The following is a 20262-nucleotide window of genomic DNA, read 5'->3' as shown; positions in this document are numbered from 1 at the left end:
GGATTCACTTCCTCATTAGGTTTGTACTGAGGGTCTTAGTGCCTTTCTGGCTTGTTAGCCAGAGGCCTCTCCCAGTTCCCTACCATGTGTACCTTTCCAAAGGCCAGCTTACAGTATGGAGGCTGGCTTTCCTCAGACAGAGAATGTGAGAGTAAGAGAGAGAGCACTCAAGGCACAAGCTACTGTCTCTTCATAACCTAACATCAGAAGTGACGTCCCTTCACCTTTGCCAAAATTCTGCTCACTAGAAGGGAGTAACTACATCCAGCTCTGTCAAAAAGACGGTATTATAAAAGGCATAAATACCAGTGGACAGGAATTATCAGGGGCTGTCTTTGAGCCAGCCCTTTCAACACCCGTGATTCATATTTCTCCCACCTTCCAAAGACATTCACCTCCTCCAAGGTCCCCAAAATTTCTTCCCATTACATTATCAGTTCAAAGTCCAGAATCCCATTATCTGAATTTGGGAACCATCTTAGAATCTGCTTACCACACCACAAAGGGGGTTTGTGGGAACTTTTTGGGGTGATGACACTGTTCTGTACATTGATTGTGGTAGTAATTACACAGCTGTATTTGTTTGTTAAAAACTCATAGAACTGAACACTGAAAAGGATAGATTTGACTGTATCAAAGTTTGTATCTTCATAAAAAATTGAAAAAATTTAACAAATTCAAAAATACAACACACACATAAAAACATATTACATGAAATTAAATGTGTGGAATTACTGGCCAAAGTAGTAATAAAATATATTCATACAAATCTACATTTTGGCACTGGAAAGCAGCGTAATTGTAATTATGTCATTGAAAAGCTAATAATTACATGCTTATGTATATGTAATCTATTGCTTATAAAAAAGAAAAAATACTATTGATCAGAATCTATAATTATAGTAAGTCTTTCAGAGAAAGAAACTTATTCTGAATATCTTTTTGTTTCTTCCGTAATATTTTTTTTTCCTTCCTTAGAACATACAATTCATCAATTCAAGTATTAGGGAGGCTGAACATAAATGCACTGTTAACGTTTTCTCATTTCATTCACAAATGAACTATTGGAACCATTTTCTGTAGAATGCATTTTTATAGCTACTCTTCAAAATAATTTACTTCCAATAAACTGAATGTATACTGTGAAAAAAAATTCCATATTCCTTCTTGCTTTTCCTAATTCTGAAAAGTGACAGAAGTAAGGCAGTTGGATCCTGTTACTGTACCCTGTTTATACAGCTGTACTTCATTGAATGAAGGCTTGTATTACACAGTTTGTGATAGGAAGTAAATGCTTTTAAAACACCTAAAAAGACAGATCTTTAAGCTCCACCTTTGTGGAATCTTTATTCCACAATTTAGCTTCTGTAAATATTATAAGGAAGTAGCTCCAATATATATTATTACTCTCTAATTAAACCTCATCTGATTAGCTGATCCCCTTATGAACTCATTTTGTGGGTGTATTAGGATGAATTTTTTAAGGCAAATCCTGAAAGGTCCAAAACATAGACAATGTATCTATCATCTATTGCCTAATGAAGATTTGTAAGTATTACAAAATACTGAAATGTTCTGAAATGTTCAGTGATGGGCATGTTCTGAAGACAAAATGGTGTTCAGATTACTTCAAGGGTTCAGTATGCATGGAATTTTAAATATTTAGGAGGTTCATCAAATTTGTTACCTCGTTCAAATATCACACAACATCTGAAGATATAAAGTGCCACAAAAATCTTTGTGTTATCTCTTATGTGTAGCTGTAGAGGCTAATAAATAAACCAGGGATTTGGGTTCTAGGTTATTTCAAGGATTATGCCTGAGCAGTTTTAGAGGTCATTATGGTGAAGTACAGTCATGCACCACACAAGAATGTTTTGGTTAACTACAGACTGCATATACAATACTGGTCCCATAACACTGCAATGGGGCTGAAAATCTCCTGTTACCTAGTGATGTGTAGCCGTCCTAATGTCCTAGTGCAGTTACTTAATTTTTTTTATAAATTTAGTGTAGCTTAAGTGTAGTACAGTGTTTATAAAGTCTGCAGTAGTGCACAGGAATGCCCTAGACCTTCACTTTCACTCACCACTCACTAACTCACCCAAAGAAACTTCCAGTCCTACAAATTCCATTCATGGTAAGTGCTCTGTAAAGGTTTACCCATTTTTAATCTTTTTTTCTGTACCTTTTCTATGTTTAAATGTGTTTAGATCCACAAATACTTCCCATTGTGCCACAATTGCCCGCAGTATTTACTACAGTAATTTACTGTACAGGTTTGTAGCCTTGAAGCAATCAATAGGTATGCAGTAGGCTATACTATCTAGGTTTGTAGAAGTACACTCTGTGATGTTCGCACAAGGACAAAATTGCTTAATGACACATTTCTCGAAACATACCCTGTCATTAAACAACGCATGACTATACACATATGTTGTCATGATTTTCCTAAAACTCTGACGAAATATTCTGCCATGTACCATGCATTTCGACTATTAGTATATAGCAACTGCAACCACCAGTAACTTGATTTTTCCACTCTTAGATCTGTTCAGTGCCCATCCATCCACGCCTAAAAAAATTTATTTCTAAGTTATACTGAAAAGGAAACCATGATCATATCATATGGTTAATTTCACCTCCTGGCTTTGTAACAAAAGACTAAATATAAGTTAGTTTAGCTAAGAACATATTTTTTAACTAAATAGAATAAACTGTGGTATTTTGATCTGTAATTCTATTAGAAAATAAAAAAAAATATGCATAGAATAAAACAGTTTGGGCAGAATAAAAAATGACTTGTACTTTTCTGTTCCATCTATTTAGGGGGTCATTACAGTGTCAAGTTTGTTGTAGAAAAAACAAGCCACTCTCCTTTCGGTGTGTATGAATTGCAACACAGTATGAGGTCATCTAATCAACACTTGATGAAAATAAGCAACATTTGTTTCCTTCTTTGTTATGCAGACAAATAGCAATTATGTAAAAAAAATTTAGAAATGGTATTGTATTTCGTAAGCTCTGAGAAGAACCATAACTACTAGCTAACATATAAATAAAAATGGAACCTTAAACTTTAGGACCAAGTATTACTATGCTTTGTTTCTTATTCCAACAGACAGATTTTGAAACTTCTCAAAAAGCCCTCAGGAAATGATATTATGTAATATTTTATTCCAAAATTTATGTGCCAATTTCTCCCATCAGAAAATTCTTCTTTAATTAAGAATATATTATCACATACTGAAAAATCATCACTATCCATTGACAGTATTGTTACAACATTACCAGTTAGCTTTTATGATGTGTCAAATTGTAATATGTTAGCAAAGTGTATATTGTGGAAGTTATTTCAGTTAGCTGGAGGCATTAAGTTCTATCATATACACTATACATATTTATTGGGCATATTGGGCATGTTTCAATTTTTTTATTTATTTATAATTTATGTACTCCATGGTTCCAAAAATGATTTGAGGCACCTTATTTTAATTATAGTTATATTGGCTAGCTTTTCAAACATGTTCCAGATTTTTCTTCCTCACTCAACAGAGCATTATGCATAACTGAAAATGGAAGTTGCTTTGTTCTTATTCTCGTGGCTCATTTCAAATTATATGTTTTGCAGAGGTTAATATTATGTGGGCTGGCCACCAAACACACCATAGTTCTGAAGACTATAACTTATCCACAGCACTGAGACAATCTGTCTTCCAGATATATACTTCTTGGGTAAGTTGTATATAATTGAATAAACACGTACTATAATTTGTTTTTAAAGTCTCAACTGTTTCTATTTCTTCGGAGTAAAATAATAGAAGGTATTTTGCTGAAATGCTTCTTTCTCCTCTGTATGTCCAGACACACATGAGGCAAATGGTGTTTTCCATTTGTCGTAGTCTTTTATTTGACCCCCAAACTCACCTTGAGGTATATAGCATGTGAGAAAGTGACTGGCTATTTTTCCTTTACTATCACCCAAGAGGGTAATGGATAGACATATATCTCAATTCAAATATATGCAAAGATTTTATTAGAAACATTTAAAAGTAGTTTTAAAAAGTCAATTCCCATTTCTGTGTGTCCAGGTAAAATCTACTTGAATCCTTTGCTTTTTGTTACCATTTTAAATCAATTAGTATTGTGCTCAAAAACATGTTTGTCTCTAAAATACCTCACACAAGGAAATGGCAGGAATAATGAATACCAGAAATAATATCTAGTTCTACGGTTCTTCTGACTCACTGGACAACCCCAATCTACTTGGTAATATCCCTTTTCTGTGATGGCTCTTGCTCTGCTCTTCCTGGCTATCAAAATACATGATACTTGAATGCATTTGAACAATAACTTAGAAAGTCAGAGTTATTGCTTTGTAAAATTAATGTTGATTTGCACTCACTGTTGATGGGTAAAATCAATAAGCTATTTACGATCTGTAAATTGTAATGATGAAACATTTGTATGGTTCTATATAGTTTGCAAAGTACTTTTATTAAATACTATTTATTGAGTACTTTCTATGTGCCAATCTTCTAAGGGCTCTTTATACATTGCCTCATCTGATCTGTACAATAACCTTAATATGCAGGTGCTATTATGATTTTCATAATGAAACTGAGTCTGTAGTTCAGTCATACTGAAAGGGAGGAGTAGAACTTGAATTCATGCAGCCTGGCTCCAGGGCCTTTGATCTTAACCTCTATATTCCAAATCCTCTTCTAAGTGCCTCTGTATTGGTTTTCATTTGTCTTATTTCCTGTGATCTCATAAATAAGCCCATCGTTCTCTAGATCAAGTATAATCATTATCAGGGAACTGAAGGTCAGTAAGTTTGATTACACAGCTAGTAAGTGACAAAGCCATGTACTTGAAACCAGATGCCTTATAACTGATAGAAAAATACACTGGAATGTGTGCTAACCCAAACAACAGCACAGCCAAAACAAATCTATATGCTAGCAGTACTAATATATAATGGCTTTAAAAAAATCCCTACCCAACCTCGCACTATAGACGTATTTTCAGCGTCTACTCATTTCCTAGGGCTGCCATAACAAATTACTACAATCTGGGTGGCTTAGAAAAACAGGAAGTTATTGTCTCACAGTTCTGAAGGCCAGAAGTCAACATCAAGGTGCTGCCAGGGCAGTGCTACTTCTGAAGGCACTAGGGAGGATCTGTTCTTGTCCTTTTTTCTAAGTTCTAGTAGTTCCTGGGATTGTGATAGCATAACTCCAATCTCCACGTGGCATTCTTCCTGTTTTTTTTTTTTTGTTTTCGTTTTGGTCTAAATTTTCCTTTTTTATAAGGACACCAGTCACATTGAATTAGGAGCCCATCCTACTTCAGTATGACTATATCTTAACTGATTACATCTGCAGTGACCCTCTTTCCAAATAGGGTCACATTCTGGAGTATTAGGGACTAATATTTCAACATGTGAATTTGGGGATGGGGGACACAATTTAATCCATAACACAGCTCTAAGCAATATACATAGAAAAGAAATAAATATATATGTTTTCATCTCCTAGAGTTTGTGCTAGAACTCTGGATGATTAAATGCAGAAAAAAAATGCTGCCTATTTCACAGCCACATAGCTTGAGAACGTACTAAGGCTCTAGAATAATGACTGGAGGGAAGAACAGGGACAGTGATGAAAAGTACAACATCCCTCCTCCCTTTCTTTAGAAATAGCTGCATTAATACAGTTTTTTGTCATACTGTACAAAATCTGTTGAGTATGTGGCTGATTAGAATACTAATCTCAAAAATCTCCACTCTCTCCTGATTTACACATTTCCCTTTGCTTATAGATAATTCATATCTCCAGTAATTGCATTTAGGGGTAGAAAGCCTCCAATAGAGAATGTAGTTGTATTTGAATTTGCTCCAGGGAAATCAGTGCAGTAAGTGAATTAATTACCTGTGGAATTATCAAAGGAAGACTTATCAGAGCATCACAGACTTCAGAACTAGAAGAAATCTTGGAGATGATATGTTTAAATCACCTTCTTTAAAGGCTAGAGAAATCAGTCTCAGAGGAGCCCACCACATCACACAGCATAGAACATTGCTGTGTTGGAACTCGAGTCCAGACTCTTGACCCCAGTTTATTGTAAACTCCATCCTGATTTCCCTTTTATCATTCCTTCTATTAAGTCAATGCATACAAAGTTACAGATCAATGAAAATCTATGTAAAATGCAGATTCACACCTATCTTATTGCCAGAATAATTTTCCTTTACAGCCTCATGCCACTTTGTCAGGGACAGAGAAAAACGTATCGAATAAGGAAACGAGCATTGGAATGCAACACAGCTCCTCGCTTTTATTTTCCTTTCTTTTTCTTTTTTTAGTAATAGGAGAATTTACATGGTGGGAAATGAAAAGGAGGGATTGTACGTCAGCCTGGATTCTTGACTAGCACTGCTAGGTCCCTTAGAAGAATCTAGGAGAGACGGTTTAAGGATCTGTGATGGTTAATGGTCTATAATAGGTCTTTCTAGACATTAACATAAAAGAGCAGACTTCAGGTCTCTTCATTTTCATTGAGTTGTTTGGAAGATTCTCCTCATCAACACTGTTGCATAGGCTTATAATTTGGCAGTTACCCAGGTAACAATGTCTTGTAGAACAAATAATAAATGGGTTATGTCTTGGAAAAGAAAATTGATTTGTAAAATGAAAAGCCAAAAAAAGAGCTCATAGTGTGTTTCTTCCATATTACTATGAAAATTAGAGCGGTATACCTGCCATTTAAAGTAGTAAAAGATAAGAATTCAACTTTTCAGAATTTCTAACTGTACTATTAGCATTTTTTAATGCTAATTTTAAAGCCGAATATTACCTTCTCAAAAAGAGCTGCAATTGGTAGAATGCCAATCTGAAGTGAGACTTATTACTTTATACTGCAATACATGATTTTGCCCACTACTTCAATCTTTACGTACACATCTTAATAAAATGTCTCTCCATTTTGCAAATAATATGTACTTAGATCGATGGATATTATATAATACATAACAGTATCAGGATTGACATTTCCTTTCTTTCCAACTTTATAGGTAAAATACCTGAATGCTACAATTTTATATTCAAAACTTAGCTACAGAAATACCCCCAAAATAAAAGGATGGGATATGTCAAAATGACACAGGAGCCAAACGAAAAGAGCTCTTAATGGCCAAAATCTGGAACAATTTGAATGAAATATATAACGTAGTATGGAGTTATAACCCAAACAGTGAAATAAATATTTTTGAAACCAGTACATACTGATATAGACAAATGACTAACTAACTAAATAAATGGGGACAAATAAATGGGAGACAAACCCCCTTAAAGAATTTCAAATAATATATGTAGGTACTGCGCTCTCCAGGAAATGAAGCTTAGGACCCCCTCCCACCCACCATTTAACTGTGGACTATGTGTAGAGAAGTAGAAACTTTAGAGTGGAGAAATTTGGCAAACACGATCTCAGATAAAATTTAAGATCATTAGCCATAAGTCATGTTGATAACATATACCCTTGATAAGATGTGATGAGAATAGCCCTTTACCCCTGTGTTCTCCATCCCCTAAAGCCATACTTCCAATGTAACCATCAGAAGACTCATATGTCAAGCCCAAATTGAGGAACATTTTAAAAGTTACCTAATTACCACTCAAAACTGTAAAGATCACAAAACACAAGGAACATCTGAGAAATTGCCACAGATAATGAACTCTTAAAGATATAAAGACTAAATGCATGCTGCACCCTGGATGGGATCCTAAAACAGAAAAAGGACATTCAGGGGGAACAAAACCTAATTAAATTTAAATAAAGTGTGAAGTTTAGTTAATACAAGTGTACCAATGCTACAGCCTGGTTCATTAATCTTACAGATAAGAAATAAACTTGTTTTTCATAAACTATTACAAAATTGGTACCCCTCCCCCGCAAAATGTACCAGTGTGAGTTCTTAGTTTTGGCAAATGTAACATAGTAATATGTAAACAACAGGGAAATCTAGGTGCAGGGTATACGTTGTCTTTGCAACTCTTCTGAAATTACAAAACTATTATAAAGTGAATATCATTAAAAACACAACTATATGTACATATGTACATTTTCATACTCAGAGCCACTGTAGATTACATATCTACTCTAGGGTATGAGCCATAAACAATAGACATTGATTGCTGTGACTCCATAAAGAATAATGTATCAGCCAATGCTATTTTTAAATTGGCCCTTCTTATAAAAGAACTCTTCATTTTTTCATTCTTTTTATTTATTTTTTATTTTTTAATTTTAACATTTACTTGTACATAGTTGTGGAGTACATTGTGTTGTTTCAGTATGTGCATATACTCACAATGACTCACTTAGGTAAACAGCATAGTTTTATACCCATTAATCTACCACTTCTCATTTCTCCCACCCCCTCTCCTCTCCCAGTCCACCTCTGGTAACCATTATTCTACTCTCTACTTCTGTGAGAACCACTTTTTGGGGGGTGCAGGAGGGAATTCCACATATGAGTGAGATCATGCAGTATTTGTCTTTCTCTACCTGGCTTATTTCACTTAACATGATGGTTTCCAGTTCCATCCTTGTGGCTGCAATAATAGAATTTCTCTCTATTTTCTTTATAAGTGAATAGTATTCCATTGTGTGTATATACCACAGTTTTTTATCCACTCAACTGCTGATGGACATTTAGGTTGATTCTATCTTTTTTGTGAATAGTTGCAATGAACATAGGAGTGCAATGTAGGAGAATACCTTTCTCTCTGCATTCTTGCCAACATTTGTTATTTTCTGTCTTCTTTATACTAGCCATTCTAACTGGGGTGAGATGATATTTGATCATGGTTTTAATTTGAATTTCCCCAATGATTAGTGACTTTGAGCATTTTCTCATGTACTTGTTGATCATTAGTATATCTCCTTTTGAGAAATGTCTGTTCAGGTCATTTGCCTATTTTTCAATTGGGTTGCTTGTTTGTTTGCTTTTGATGTTGAGTTGTTTAAGTTCATTATATATTCTGGATATTAGCCCTTTGCTTGATGTGCAGTTTGCAAATAGTTTCTCACATTCTGTAGGTTGTCAATTCACTTTTTAAACTGTGTCCCTTGCTGTGCCGAAGCGTTTTAGTTTGATGTAGTCCCATTAATAAAATAAACAGTTTTATAGTTGTCAAAATAAATGTGGCAATGAAAATATTTTGCTAAGCTAACTAGGGTAAGACAAATGTGAAACCAATAAAGGTACAATGTGTGAAATAATTTAAATTTGTCATCTATTTAAATGTTTTTCATTTAATAGTTCCTCTAAAAATTAGACATAGGTTTTACAATTTACTTGCCTTTTGCAATAAAATTTACTTTAGCAATTTGTTTAATATATGAAGCTAGTATTGAGTGGAAATAGTAAGGTAACTATTTTCAAAGAGCTGAGTATTTCAAAAGTATAGTCAATTAATGATAAGTGCACTTAATTTTAATGACTAGGTTAAGTAAATTTTTTTTGCTGTCATGTCTCTCAATCATTAAAATTGGTTTGTTCTCTAAGTTGGTGTTGAAATTAACTTTATAAGAATTAGTGGAATATGTTTGTAACATATTAATCATCTAAAAAGAAGTTTTACCCGTCATTAGAGAAAAGAAATATAGCTATAACTTCAAATTATTAAAACCTTTATTAAAATCTTTATTATTGTAAATTAGAGAATATATAAGTGTATTGTGATCTTATTTTGAGCATAATAATTTAAAAAATATTCATTATCTTTAGGAAATGGTGAAGAGTAGTTGACTGGAAATAAGGAAATTTGGGTCCCACCACTAGCTCAGTTATTAAGCAGCTATGACACTCTGAACTATTCAATTAATGTTTGAGTCTCAAAAATTTTGTACATGAAATGGGGCTCTTAATATTTGCTCTGCCTTTTCATATGGGTTTTTGAAGATCACCTTAAATAGTGAGTGTGGAAATTCTATCACATATATCAAGTGTGATTCTCATGTGTGATATTGTTTTCATATTACATATACGACTACAGAGGAATCTTAGTGAAAACTCAGATCTTTTTATTACATTGTACTCCCTACCAAACTACATAAGCAAAGGCTTTTTCAATATGCGGGAGTTGGAGTTATATAAAGACAAATGTGAGTAAAGATATAAGAAACTTTTGTAGTGCATTTGAATACACTGGAGATACAAGTCTCATAACTCTTTGTCACAGAAGGAAAGTGTGCCTTAAGCCCGCCTGAACTAAAGAAACAAAACTTCTCTCATAACCTTGCCTCAAAATGCAAAGGCATCCCTTCACCACCCTCAACCTCCATTCAAAGATGGCTAACGAGAGAGTTTATGTCCACATATTAAATGAAGGCGTTCCTTTGTTGATTTGAATATTTACCAGTTTCAGAGTCTCAATTTTAACATGTATCAGGAAAATGGAATTATTCTGCAGATTGCCAAGTCGTTTTGAAATTTGGTAAAATAAAATTATTCTCCGATGTTTGATGTTTTTCTTTTCAGAAATCTGATCATCATTTTCAGTGTTTATAGTGAAGAATAAACAAGGGGGAGCAAAGTGAGCAGTTCTACATAAAGCAGCATTATCTTATTGCCACTTTTTAAAAATGTACAGGTGGCTAAAATATTTAACTTTCTATATATGTTATTGTTCTAGTTTTAAGAAGTACATCCACTCATTTTTTCCATATGCAGTCTTGGACTGGCAGGCCCAGTCATGGTGGCAAAGGTTTGGGATATAAAAATAAGTAAGACATGATCTTGTGTTCTCAAGGTGATCACTTTCCTGGGAGAGAGTCGGGCCAGTAAACACCACTGTTACAAACTGTTAAGGTTTTAGAGAGAAGTGCCTGCAGTAGGAACCACTGTGGGTCAAGGGAAGCTTCACAAAAGAAATGATGCTTGAGTTAAATCTGTAAGAAGACTAAAATTTTGCTATGGATGAGGTTGGAAATGGGATATTATGTAGAAGGACAATGTGAATACAAACACAAAATTATAAAAAAATGATATATTTAGGAGTTAGTAAGTAAAATATAAGGTATATGTTCGTGTTAGTTCCCTGGGGCTGCTGTAACAAAGTGTCAAAAACTGGGTGGCTTAGAACACAGATTTATATGGTCTTACAGTTCTGAAAGCTGGAAGTCTGAGATCAAGATGTAGGCAGAGTCAGTTCCTTCTGTGGGCTGTGAGAGGGAATCAGTTCCATGCCTCTCACCTACATTCTATCGGTTTGCTGGCAATTTTTGGCATTTCCTGGCTTGTGGATGCATCACTGTGATCTCTGCCTTCAACTTCACATGGCATTCTCTCTGTATGCATGGCTTTCTCTGTCTCTAAATTGCCCTTTTTTATAAGGACCTAGTCATATTGGATCAGGGATCACGCTAATCAACTTATTTTAACTTGATTACCAGATGAGGTCACATTACAATGTACTGGGCTCTAGGGCCTCACATATCTTTTGGGGGAGACACAATTCAACACATAACACCATGAGTATGGCTAGAATATAGGATGTATGAAAAAGTGGGATGGGAAAGAAGGAAATGGATAAGAGCACAGAAATAAAACCAGAAAGATAGGCTTAGATTACTTAAAGATAATTCTTTTCTAAGTAGAAACACAAACCCTTGTTCAAGACATAACATTTAAGTAGGCATGGATAGAGATCTGTACACTCTATCTGCAATCAGAGGAGTTGGTTCTTTGTCACTACCAATCATAGACTTAAGAAATGTGGGACATGTTACTTGATTTTTCAATCTTTAGTTTCTCAATTCTGAAGGAAAATTAAAAAATTTGTTTTTCTCTAAAGTGATATTATAAAAATAAATGAGAATCCTAGAAGTTCAGACATTATAAAGTTAATTAAACTACCTTGAATTATTAAAATTAAATAGATATGCATCTTGGAGCCCCAAAGTGTTATTTTGTTTCTTTCAAATTAATTATTCACTTAAACTTCAACCATTTTGCTTAGCAGCGTACTCATGGACAACTCTTCTCTCTCCACCCCTGCTTTTCCCCCCAATTTGTCCTCTCCTCCTGGCTTTACTTCTTACCTCATCCAATCTAAGGGGCTTGATTTCCTTGACTCTGGCAAGAACAGCCCGCATCCTCTGTTACATCTGCCTTGAGATCCCCAAATCGCAAATGAATCCAGTCATCCATCTCCTTCACTCCCACATCCAGGTTGCTGAGAGCCGCGGGCATCCTCCAGCACCAGCTCGGGGTTTGGTGCCTTTGCCTGCTTGGCTTCCAGACACAGCTGAGCCCTCCACACTGCTCACCAAGCGGCAAACATGAGACTGCTCTGTTTCTCCTCTCTACCTTGAAGAATCCTTTCTGGAATTTTACAGTCTCCTCAAGATCTCTTCTCAACTGCTGCCTCTTGAATGCATTTAAAAACTTCACAGAGAAATGTGAGTTTTTCCAGTTATCCCTCTCTCAACTTCCTGTTCACATGTCTTCCATTAAGACTTGTGAATTCACAAGTGAACATGCTTTCTTATCTCTAGTTTTAGAGAAAGTAGTCACCTCTCTTCAGAAGCCTTAATCCCTAGGTTGATAACATTGCTTTTATCTTATTTTCTGTCTTCGACTTTGTCCAGTCAGCTATTTTTGGTATATGTCTCTCTTCCTCTCAGCTGGCCCTTTCTGAACAAGCCATAAATATATTCATGTATCCCACATTTTAAATCAAAACAAACAAAAAGACAAGCAAAATCTCCTCTCTCATTGTTGCATTCAAGGTATTCCTTGAATACCTTGGTTACCTCTTCTGGGCAATTCTTAATCTTACTGAGGTCTGGATTCTAATCCCTCTCATCCACTGATCGATTCCTGCAAATCCAGTGTCACTTTTTTTTTTTTTTTTTCCAGTTCCTGTCTTACCTGAAAACTCACTGAGAGGCTTCCATTCTCTCCTTCTTAAAAATCTCTCATTTGTTTCTGACAGTACTAACTACTGGATCTTTCCTCTCTCTGTCAGTGTCCTGTTTCAGCCTAATTTGCTACCACTCTTTTTTTTCTGACTACGCATGGAGTAGCATCTTTGGCTGTTATCTTCCCATTGTGGACACATCCTTCAGTGCAAATACAATTAATATTTGCAAGACACACATATTAGCAAGTTCAACCCAGACATTTCCTGATTCTTTGATATTGATTCCAGACACACGTTTCCAACTACTTACTCAATAGCTTCCTCAGGATATATCTTAAGGACTCCAGCACAAATTGCCTAAGTTGAATTTCACAACCTATTTTTCCTCCTATTCATCATCTTGATGAACAGTATCACCCGATACACAAGTCAGAAATCTGAGTGTCTTCTGATACTGCTCTATCCCTCTCAGCACCTATGTTTAAATAATTACCAAATCTTTAGATCTATTTGTATGTATTCCACCTCTCCACTCCCATGACTACTGCTGTGATTAAGTATGCATCACTTTTCACTGAGTGATTGAAATAGATTCCTAACAGATTTTTATATTTTATATTTCATACAGGCCTAAAAAGATGTTAATGGTTCCCTCTTGCCCAATCTCCTGGTTTGGCCACTGTCTAATTTTTTTTTTTCTTTTTTGGCTATGGCACATCACAGGTCCACTGGAGACTCCCTGGTGAAAGCTATAGATGGTTTCTTTAGAAAAATGCACACTTTTTCATGCCCACAAGCTCACCCGTCATTGTAGAAGTGTCAGGGTGTTCAAGGACTCCCTGAGTTCTGTCTAGGCATCCCCTGGCCAACCTGATATCTTGCCACGCTATTCTTCAATACCTTCAGCAATACCAAAATACTTATAGTTCTCCCTAAATTCCATATTGTTTCACACTTTGTGATGCCACCTCACATGACCCTGCTTGCCCCATTCACTCAATAACAGAATAAAATTCATTCATCTAATATCTCTTAGTCTAAGATCACCTCTAGGCTTATCCTTTTTATTCTTTCCTCACACATCTATGTCTGGATTTCTTATTTCCTTTATAGCCCTATTGTATATGACTTCGACCATTAGATCAGAAAATCACCTAGGATAGACAGTGTAATTTAAGGCTAAAGAGACTTGCAGTCAGAATGACATGGGTTTGAATGCATGAGAGAAATGGATATATTTGGTAAACAGCATAATTTTCCGTAATCCAGGTACTAAGAGTTACTCTGAGTTTGAGGAAGGAGAAATTTCTTCAGTGAAGTTAGTACCACTTAAGGAATTATAATAGAAGTGGCATTTAAATCAGTTTTAGGTTTTTTTGGATTTTTCTCTTTTTTTAAAGTTTATTACTATTATTTTTTACATTCTAAGATGTTTTTGTGGAATGGTGGGAGAGAGAAAGGAGAGGGGCTGAGGGGAGGGGGCAGGGCTGGCCCAGGCTGACTCCTTCACTGGCCTGGTGGCGGACACTGGGGGAGGAGCAGGGGAGCAGGGGGGTTCGGAGTGTTGGCCCCTCTGGCCCCGCCCACCACCCCCACAGCTCAGGAGCCCCACCCCCCCAGGGGCTTCAGCTTCTGGCAACAGCTCGGAGGATTTGAGAATGCAACGATTAGGGGCAGAAGAGAAAATGAGTGAAAATTCTCATACCTGGACCACATTTACTAAGCTGCTTTCAATCATAAAAATTAGAACCTTGATTGTATCATTAGATTCTTTTTACAGTGACAAAAAATTGTCACTCATGTGATTCATGTGACTCATTCCCTAACCTATATTTTTATTCCGTATTAAAAATGTGATTATTTGGAATTCATGGTGAACTCATTTTTCTAATTTTCAGTTCATCATTATATTTACTGATTTCTATGATTTAGAACATTGTTTCATAAATGAGTTTTTGAAGAAATCCAGTCTTGTGAAGTGAAAAACTTATCAAGAAAGTATTCTATGGGTTAACAGGCTTGTGATTCACATTACTATGATAAAGGTTCTTAAACGTCGTGTGTTAAAGAAATTTCACTTGTTCAACTCACCGCTTCACAACCTATTTGACTGTAGGACCACTTTTTCCATGATAGCTGTTATTTTCTCAAGGGACTATTTCTGCATACTTTGGGGAATTATAATAAACTATAACTATTCATCTGCTATGCATGGTCTTTCCAAACAGAAATATTTAGTAAGCATCCAAAATAAGTATTTTTGCATGTTTTTTCTTACCTTTCAAAGAGGAGATTCCAAAATACTCCTTAATCTAAAGGACTTATATCATAGGCCATACATGTTTTACAAATATTTGCTATTAACCTATTGTAAAAGAGTTGTTTTAATATATTACCCAAAATCAAATTGTAGTACCACAGATCGTTTGGAACCAAAAGAATGGCTAGCTTTCAAATGTTTTTTTTCTCTTCACCATTAATTTGAGGAAACTAAAGCCTAGAGAAGTTTATGAACTTTGTGAACATCATGGAGGGAATCTGTAGTGGAAACATGGCTTTAAAGGTGATCTCTTGAATAAGAGCCCAGTATTCTTTTGTTGTTCAAAACTCTAATCCATGGCTTAATAATCCGTTTATAAATAATAAAACTGATCCTGCTTGTGATGACAGTTGAGAAACAAAAACTAAGAGCTTATGTAAATGCCTAATTTTAAATGCATAGTCACGACTAAACATCTTGAAATGGCATTTTGCCTAATTGAGAATAAAAGCCTTAAAACAATTTAGAAATAAAATTGTAAAATTCAGAAAAAAAGTTTTTAAAATATCTAATCTTTTAGAATATGGACTCTATAAAATCAGGAATGTAAAGTAAAAGTCATTATTCTTATTTGATTGTTTAGTTTTCATTTAATAAAATCTTTCCTTCCAACATGAAACCACTCATGGGGATCAAAGTCATTAGGAGAACACAGCAGATCGTGCTTATTAGTTGATTCTGACCGGTTCTGTGGTTTTAGCATAAGTTGTTTTTCCAAGGCAGAGGCATTTCCATCTGTTAGGAAATATGGACCTTTGAAATTTGTTTCAACAATGGCACCACATCATACCTCCTTCCTTAAAAACTTTGAAAAAATTAGGAGATATGTTACCCTCAATCAAAAATATAAAAAATGTAAAAGGGAATATATGTGTTATCCTCTCTTTTATCCTCTGTAAAGTTACTTTCTTTTATTTAATTTCACTTTTATACTCTATAAGGTTACTTTCTTTTATTATAATTTCATTTGATGATTGAAAGTTTCAGGTAATAATACAGTTCGGGAGCTGTCAAGGTATAAAGGCACATGTGCCTGCTTTTTTTTTACATAAAGAAAATGCATATATGTGTGTATATAAAAAGCTTATTTAATTCTAGGAAACATATCCAACCTTTTCAAGATTAAGAAAATAACACACAATGTATGATATTTTAACTATTCAATACTACAAGCAAAATAGAAGTCTCATGAACTGTGATCCAGCATATCTGCAACTTTACCACCATATGGAAAATGAATGTTGTGAAGTCAAAAATGGCAATAAAACATACATAATTAGTTATATTTGCTGAAGAAATATAAACTCAGAATGTCAAACCATTCATAAAGTATTTATAGTGACAAATCATATATGTAAATTAATTTTTAAACATTTTTATCTTTCAGATTTTCTACTCTCCCCTGGCCCTCGTAATACCACCCTCAGTATATGCTGTTCATCTTCAGTTCAATCTTCTCTATCAATTTTGGATACATACAGAGGTAAATCTTTTTATTTTTATTTTATTTTATTTTTTTTAGGTTTTATACCTAAATAGTTAGCCCAAAGCAATGTCCTGGAAATTCACTAGCAGCTGATTTATTGTGTAAGAAAAATCTTTGTGTGCCTTCTTTAAGGAGAAACATCTGTTCATTTTTATTCCTTTTTACTGAATATATATTGCAAAATTTATAAGAAGCAATGAGGCCAGTTGGTCTCAATTAAATAAAACAATTTTTGAACTATTAAATACCAAAAAATTTTAATACTATATTCAATACAATATCTTCCTGTATTACAGTTTATTAAATATTACTTTCCAAGAGATGTTGAAATTTATTTCAATTTAAAGTAGAACATTTTTACATATATAGAAATGCAAGTGTGTGTGTGTGTCAGTGGTAACTCCTTGAAAACTCCTTGAAAAAAATTTAATGTTCGCAGAAATATTGAAAAAAATTTTGATTGGTAAACTTGCTTTAATTGTAGAGTTTAGGTTTTATTTAAAATTCTTCAAGAAATTATTCAGTTTTTTTTTTTCTGGAAACTGAACAAATAGAGTTTTTGATTCTTCTGTGGTATCTCAAATTGTCAGACTTGAATGTTTGTGATAGATCATTAAACAACTGATTGGTTTATGAACTATTGTACTAATCTTGTTGTTAAATATCAAAAATCACAGACCCAGAAAAATTCTTGCTTATACCCATGAGAACCCTTCCAAGCATTTGGTATTTATTGGAAGCCTTTTGAAGTTACTATAGGAAGCAGGTTGACAGGTGTTGCAAGTGGTGGAACGACATCACAAATCACAGCTGCATTAGATGCCAAATCTTGATACAACAAAGCGCATTATTTCATTAATCTGCAGTATTTCATGCTACTGATTTACTTGGAAAAAAAGAGACTGTTACTCTGACTTCGGACATATGTGGCATTATTTGAAGATTTGTCATGAAATAGTATTGTGTTTTATGATAGTTGACATACATCAAACACTCAATAACAAAACCATCTGAAAGCATTGTTGAGGCCAATTCTGACTCTGGAGGTCAAAGACCAAATTTGTTTAAATCAGGGAAGGGAAGCTTTCTGATGATTTACATGGAGGGGTTAAAGGAGAATTACATTTTTATAGCAGCTCTGCCCCAGGTCACGCCATGTGTTGGATCAGGTATTAGTCTGGGTACAGAACAATGGGGTTTAAGTAACTTCCTCCTTTTCCTGTGTTTCCCAGAGAGGTCCAGGAGCCAGGGCTTGAGTTCCACCTCATGAAGTAAGGGGAGAGTGGGGGAAAGCCGGTGGTGAGACTTACTCTTTTTAAGCTCAGAACCTCCAGGTGGTTTCATTACCAGTTCAAAAGCAATGCATTAGAACCTCTCACTTGTGTTGCACTCATACTTTGAAAGCACTTTACCATGTGCAGTTTAGACATTTGAGCTGCACAGGAGGCAAGAATATACTTTCTGAACTTATGGTTTGGATCTTAGAATTTTAAATTATGTTAGCTGTGAATACATTTCTGAGATGTCCTATAACTATGTAATTACATTAGTTTATTATCTACAATATATTATCTTTTTATATAGAAAGAATTGTTTGAACATTTTGTAAAATAACTTGTTTACTATTCTGTAGGGTTTTTTTCCTGCACAATTTTGTGGTCTTTGAACAAAGAAAGTTCTATTTCTTCTTCCCTGTATTTATGTCATTTATTTCTTTTTATTGCCTTATTGCTCTGGCGGGAAGCTATAGTACAAGACGTGGTTAGAGAAAGATGCAGACATGCAGACATCCACTAATGGCTTGTTCTCTTTCTGTCTTTATTTCTCTCTATATATAGGGTGTGTGTGTGTGTGTGTGTGTGTGTGTGTGTGTGTCTGTGTGTCTGTGTGTCTGTGTGTCTGTGTGTCTGTGTCTGTGTGTCTGTGTGTTAGTGGTTGCTCTATGGATTATATATATGCATTCTTATCACATTTTACCTTGAATAAATATAAATACTACTTATCATAAATGTAAGAATCTTATAGCAGTATGATTCCATCCATGCCCTCCAACTTTTTGGCTAGTGTTTTCACATATGTTAATTTTTTGCATGTTATACTTGTAAATCCAAAAGTATTATTTGTATTATTCCGGATATAATGTCAATTGTCTTTTAAAGAAATCAATAAAAGAATTAGTCTTCTATGTCTGCCTAAATGTACTTTCGCTACTCCTTATTCTTTTCCTCAGAGATCAATAGTGTTCTGTCAAGTTTTTAAATTTTACTTTCTTTTATTCACATTGGTTAGCTCTTATTAAGTTGTCTTTAAGTTCATTTACCCTTTTACCTGCTCTCTCCAATCTGCTACTAAGCCCATTCACTGGATTTCTCACATTAAATATTTTACTTTTAAGTTCTAGAATTTCCATTTGTTTATTTATAAATAGTTTTCATTTCTCTGCTAAGATTATCTATCAGTCTCTCATTATGACTATATTTTCCTTTAAGTTTTAATTATAATAATCATTTTTAAATCATTGCCTGCTAATTCTAGCATCTGAGTCATGATAAGTCTACTTAATTTGACTGCTTTTGTTTTTGTTTTTGTTTTTCCTTGATATGGGTCACATTTGTCTTTTTCTTTTGTGTCTGGTAATTTATTATTATATGTTATTCTTTATTATAAGCTTGTTGTAGTGTGTTAGGGTTCTCCAGAGAGACAGAATCAATAAGATATATTATAAATATATGAGAGGGGATTATTAGGGGAATTAGCTCACATGATTGTGAAGAGAAGTCACACAATAGGCCACTGCAAACTGGACGCGGTTAGCATGGCGGAGGTCTAAGTCCAAAGACTCAGAACCAGGGAAGCTGATAGTGTCCTGGGTGTGAGTCCTGGATGAAGGCAGCATTGCTCAGTCCAAGTCCAAAGGCTCAAAACCAGGAAAGACAAAAGTATCCTTGGTGTAAGTCCTGGAACCCAAAAGCCGAAGAGTCTGATGTCCACAGACAGTAGAGAAGAGTGTTCCCAGCTCCAGCAGATAAAGAGAGAGAGATTCATCTCTTTTCTCCATTTTTTATTCTATCCAGGCCCCGAGTGGATTGGACGGTTCCTGCCCATATTGAGGACAAATCTTTCCCATCCAGTCCACTCAGGCTTTCATGCTAATCTCGTCCAGTAATTCCCTCATAGACACACCTAAAAAAAATAGCTTTACCGGGTTTCTTGGCACTTCTTAATCTAATCAAGTCCACACCTAGAATTAACCTTCACATGTAGAGACTCTAGATTCTGTTATATTTCTCCAACTGCTCCCTATTTGTATTAGAGGAGGTGGTAAAATAATTGTCTGTCTTGTGTTTTACAGATTTTGATTTACACTTTGTTAGGACACGTGTTTTCTGGCAGTTTTTAGTCCTAGGGCATATTCCTTATGCTTGGTGATCTATAATCTTAGGACAAGGCCTGTCTGAAGTGTTTACAAAGTCCCTCTCACTTGGTAGAATTCAAACTCTAAATTCTTTCTTGCTATCACC

General features: G+C 34.9%; 1 protein-coding gene across 1 annotated transcript in view; it reads left to right on the top strand.

The window, feature by feature from the left end:
• AGMO (alkylglycerol monooxygenase) overlaps positions 1 to 20262 on the top strand; it is a 327960-nt gene that overhangs the window by 119831 nt on the left and 187867 nt on the right. Inside the window, exons 4-5 of the mRNA XM_063101383.1 lie at positions 3632 to 3735; positions 16643 to 16738. Of these exons, the coding sequence (XP_062957453.1) occupies positions 3632 to 3735; positions 16643 to 16738 (200 nt within the window). The remainder of the gene's footprint in view (positions 1 to 3631; positions 3736 to 16642; positions 16739 to 20262) is intronic.

This window comes from Cynocephalus volans, chromosome 6, assembly GCF_027409185.1.
Source record: "Cynocephalus volans isolate mCynVol1 chromosome 6, mCynVol1.pri, whole genome shotgun sequence".
Lineage (NCBI taxonomy): Eukaryota > Metazoa > Chordata > Mammalia > Dermoptera > Cynocephalidae > Cynocephalus > Cynocephalus volans.
This window is presented reverse-complemented; position numbering and strand designations above follow the sequence as displayed.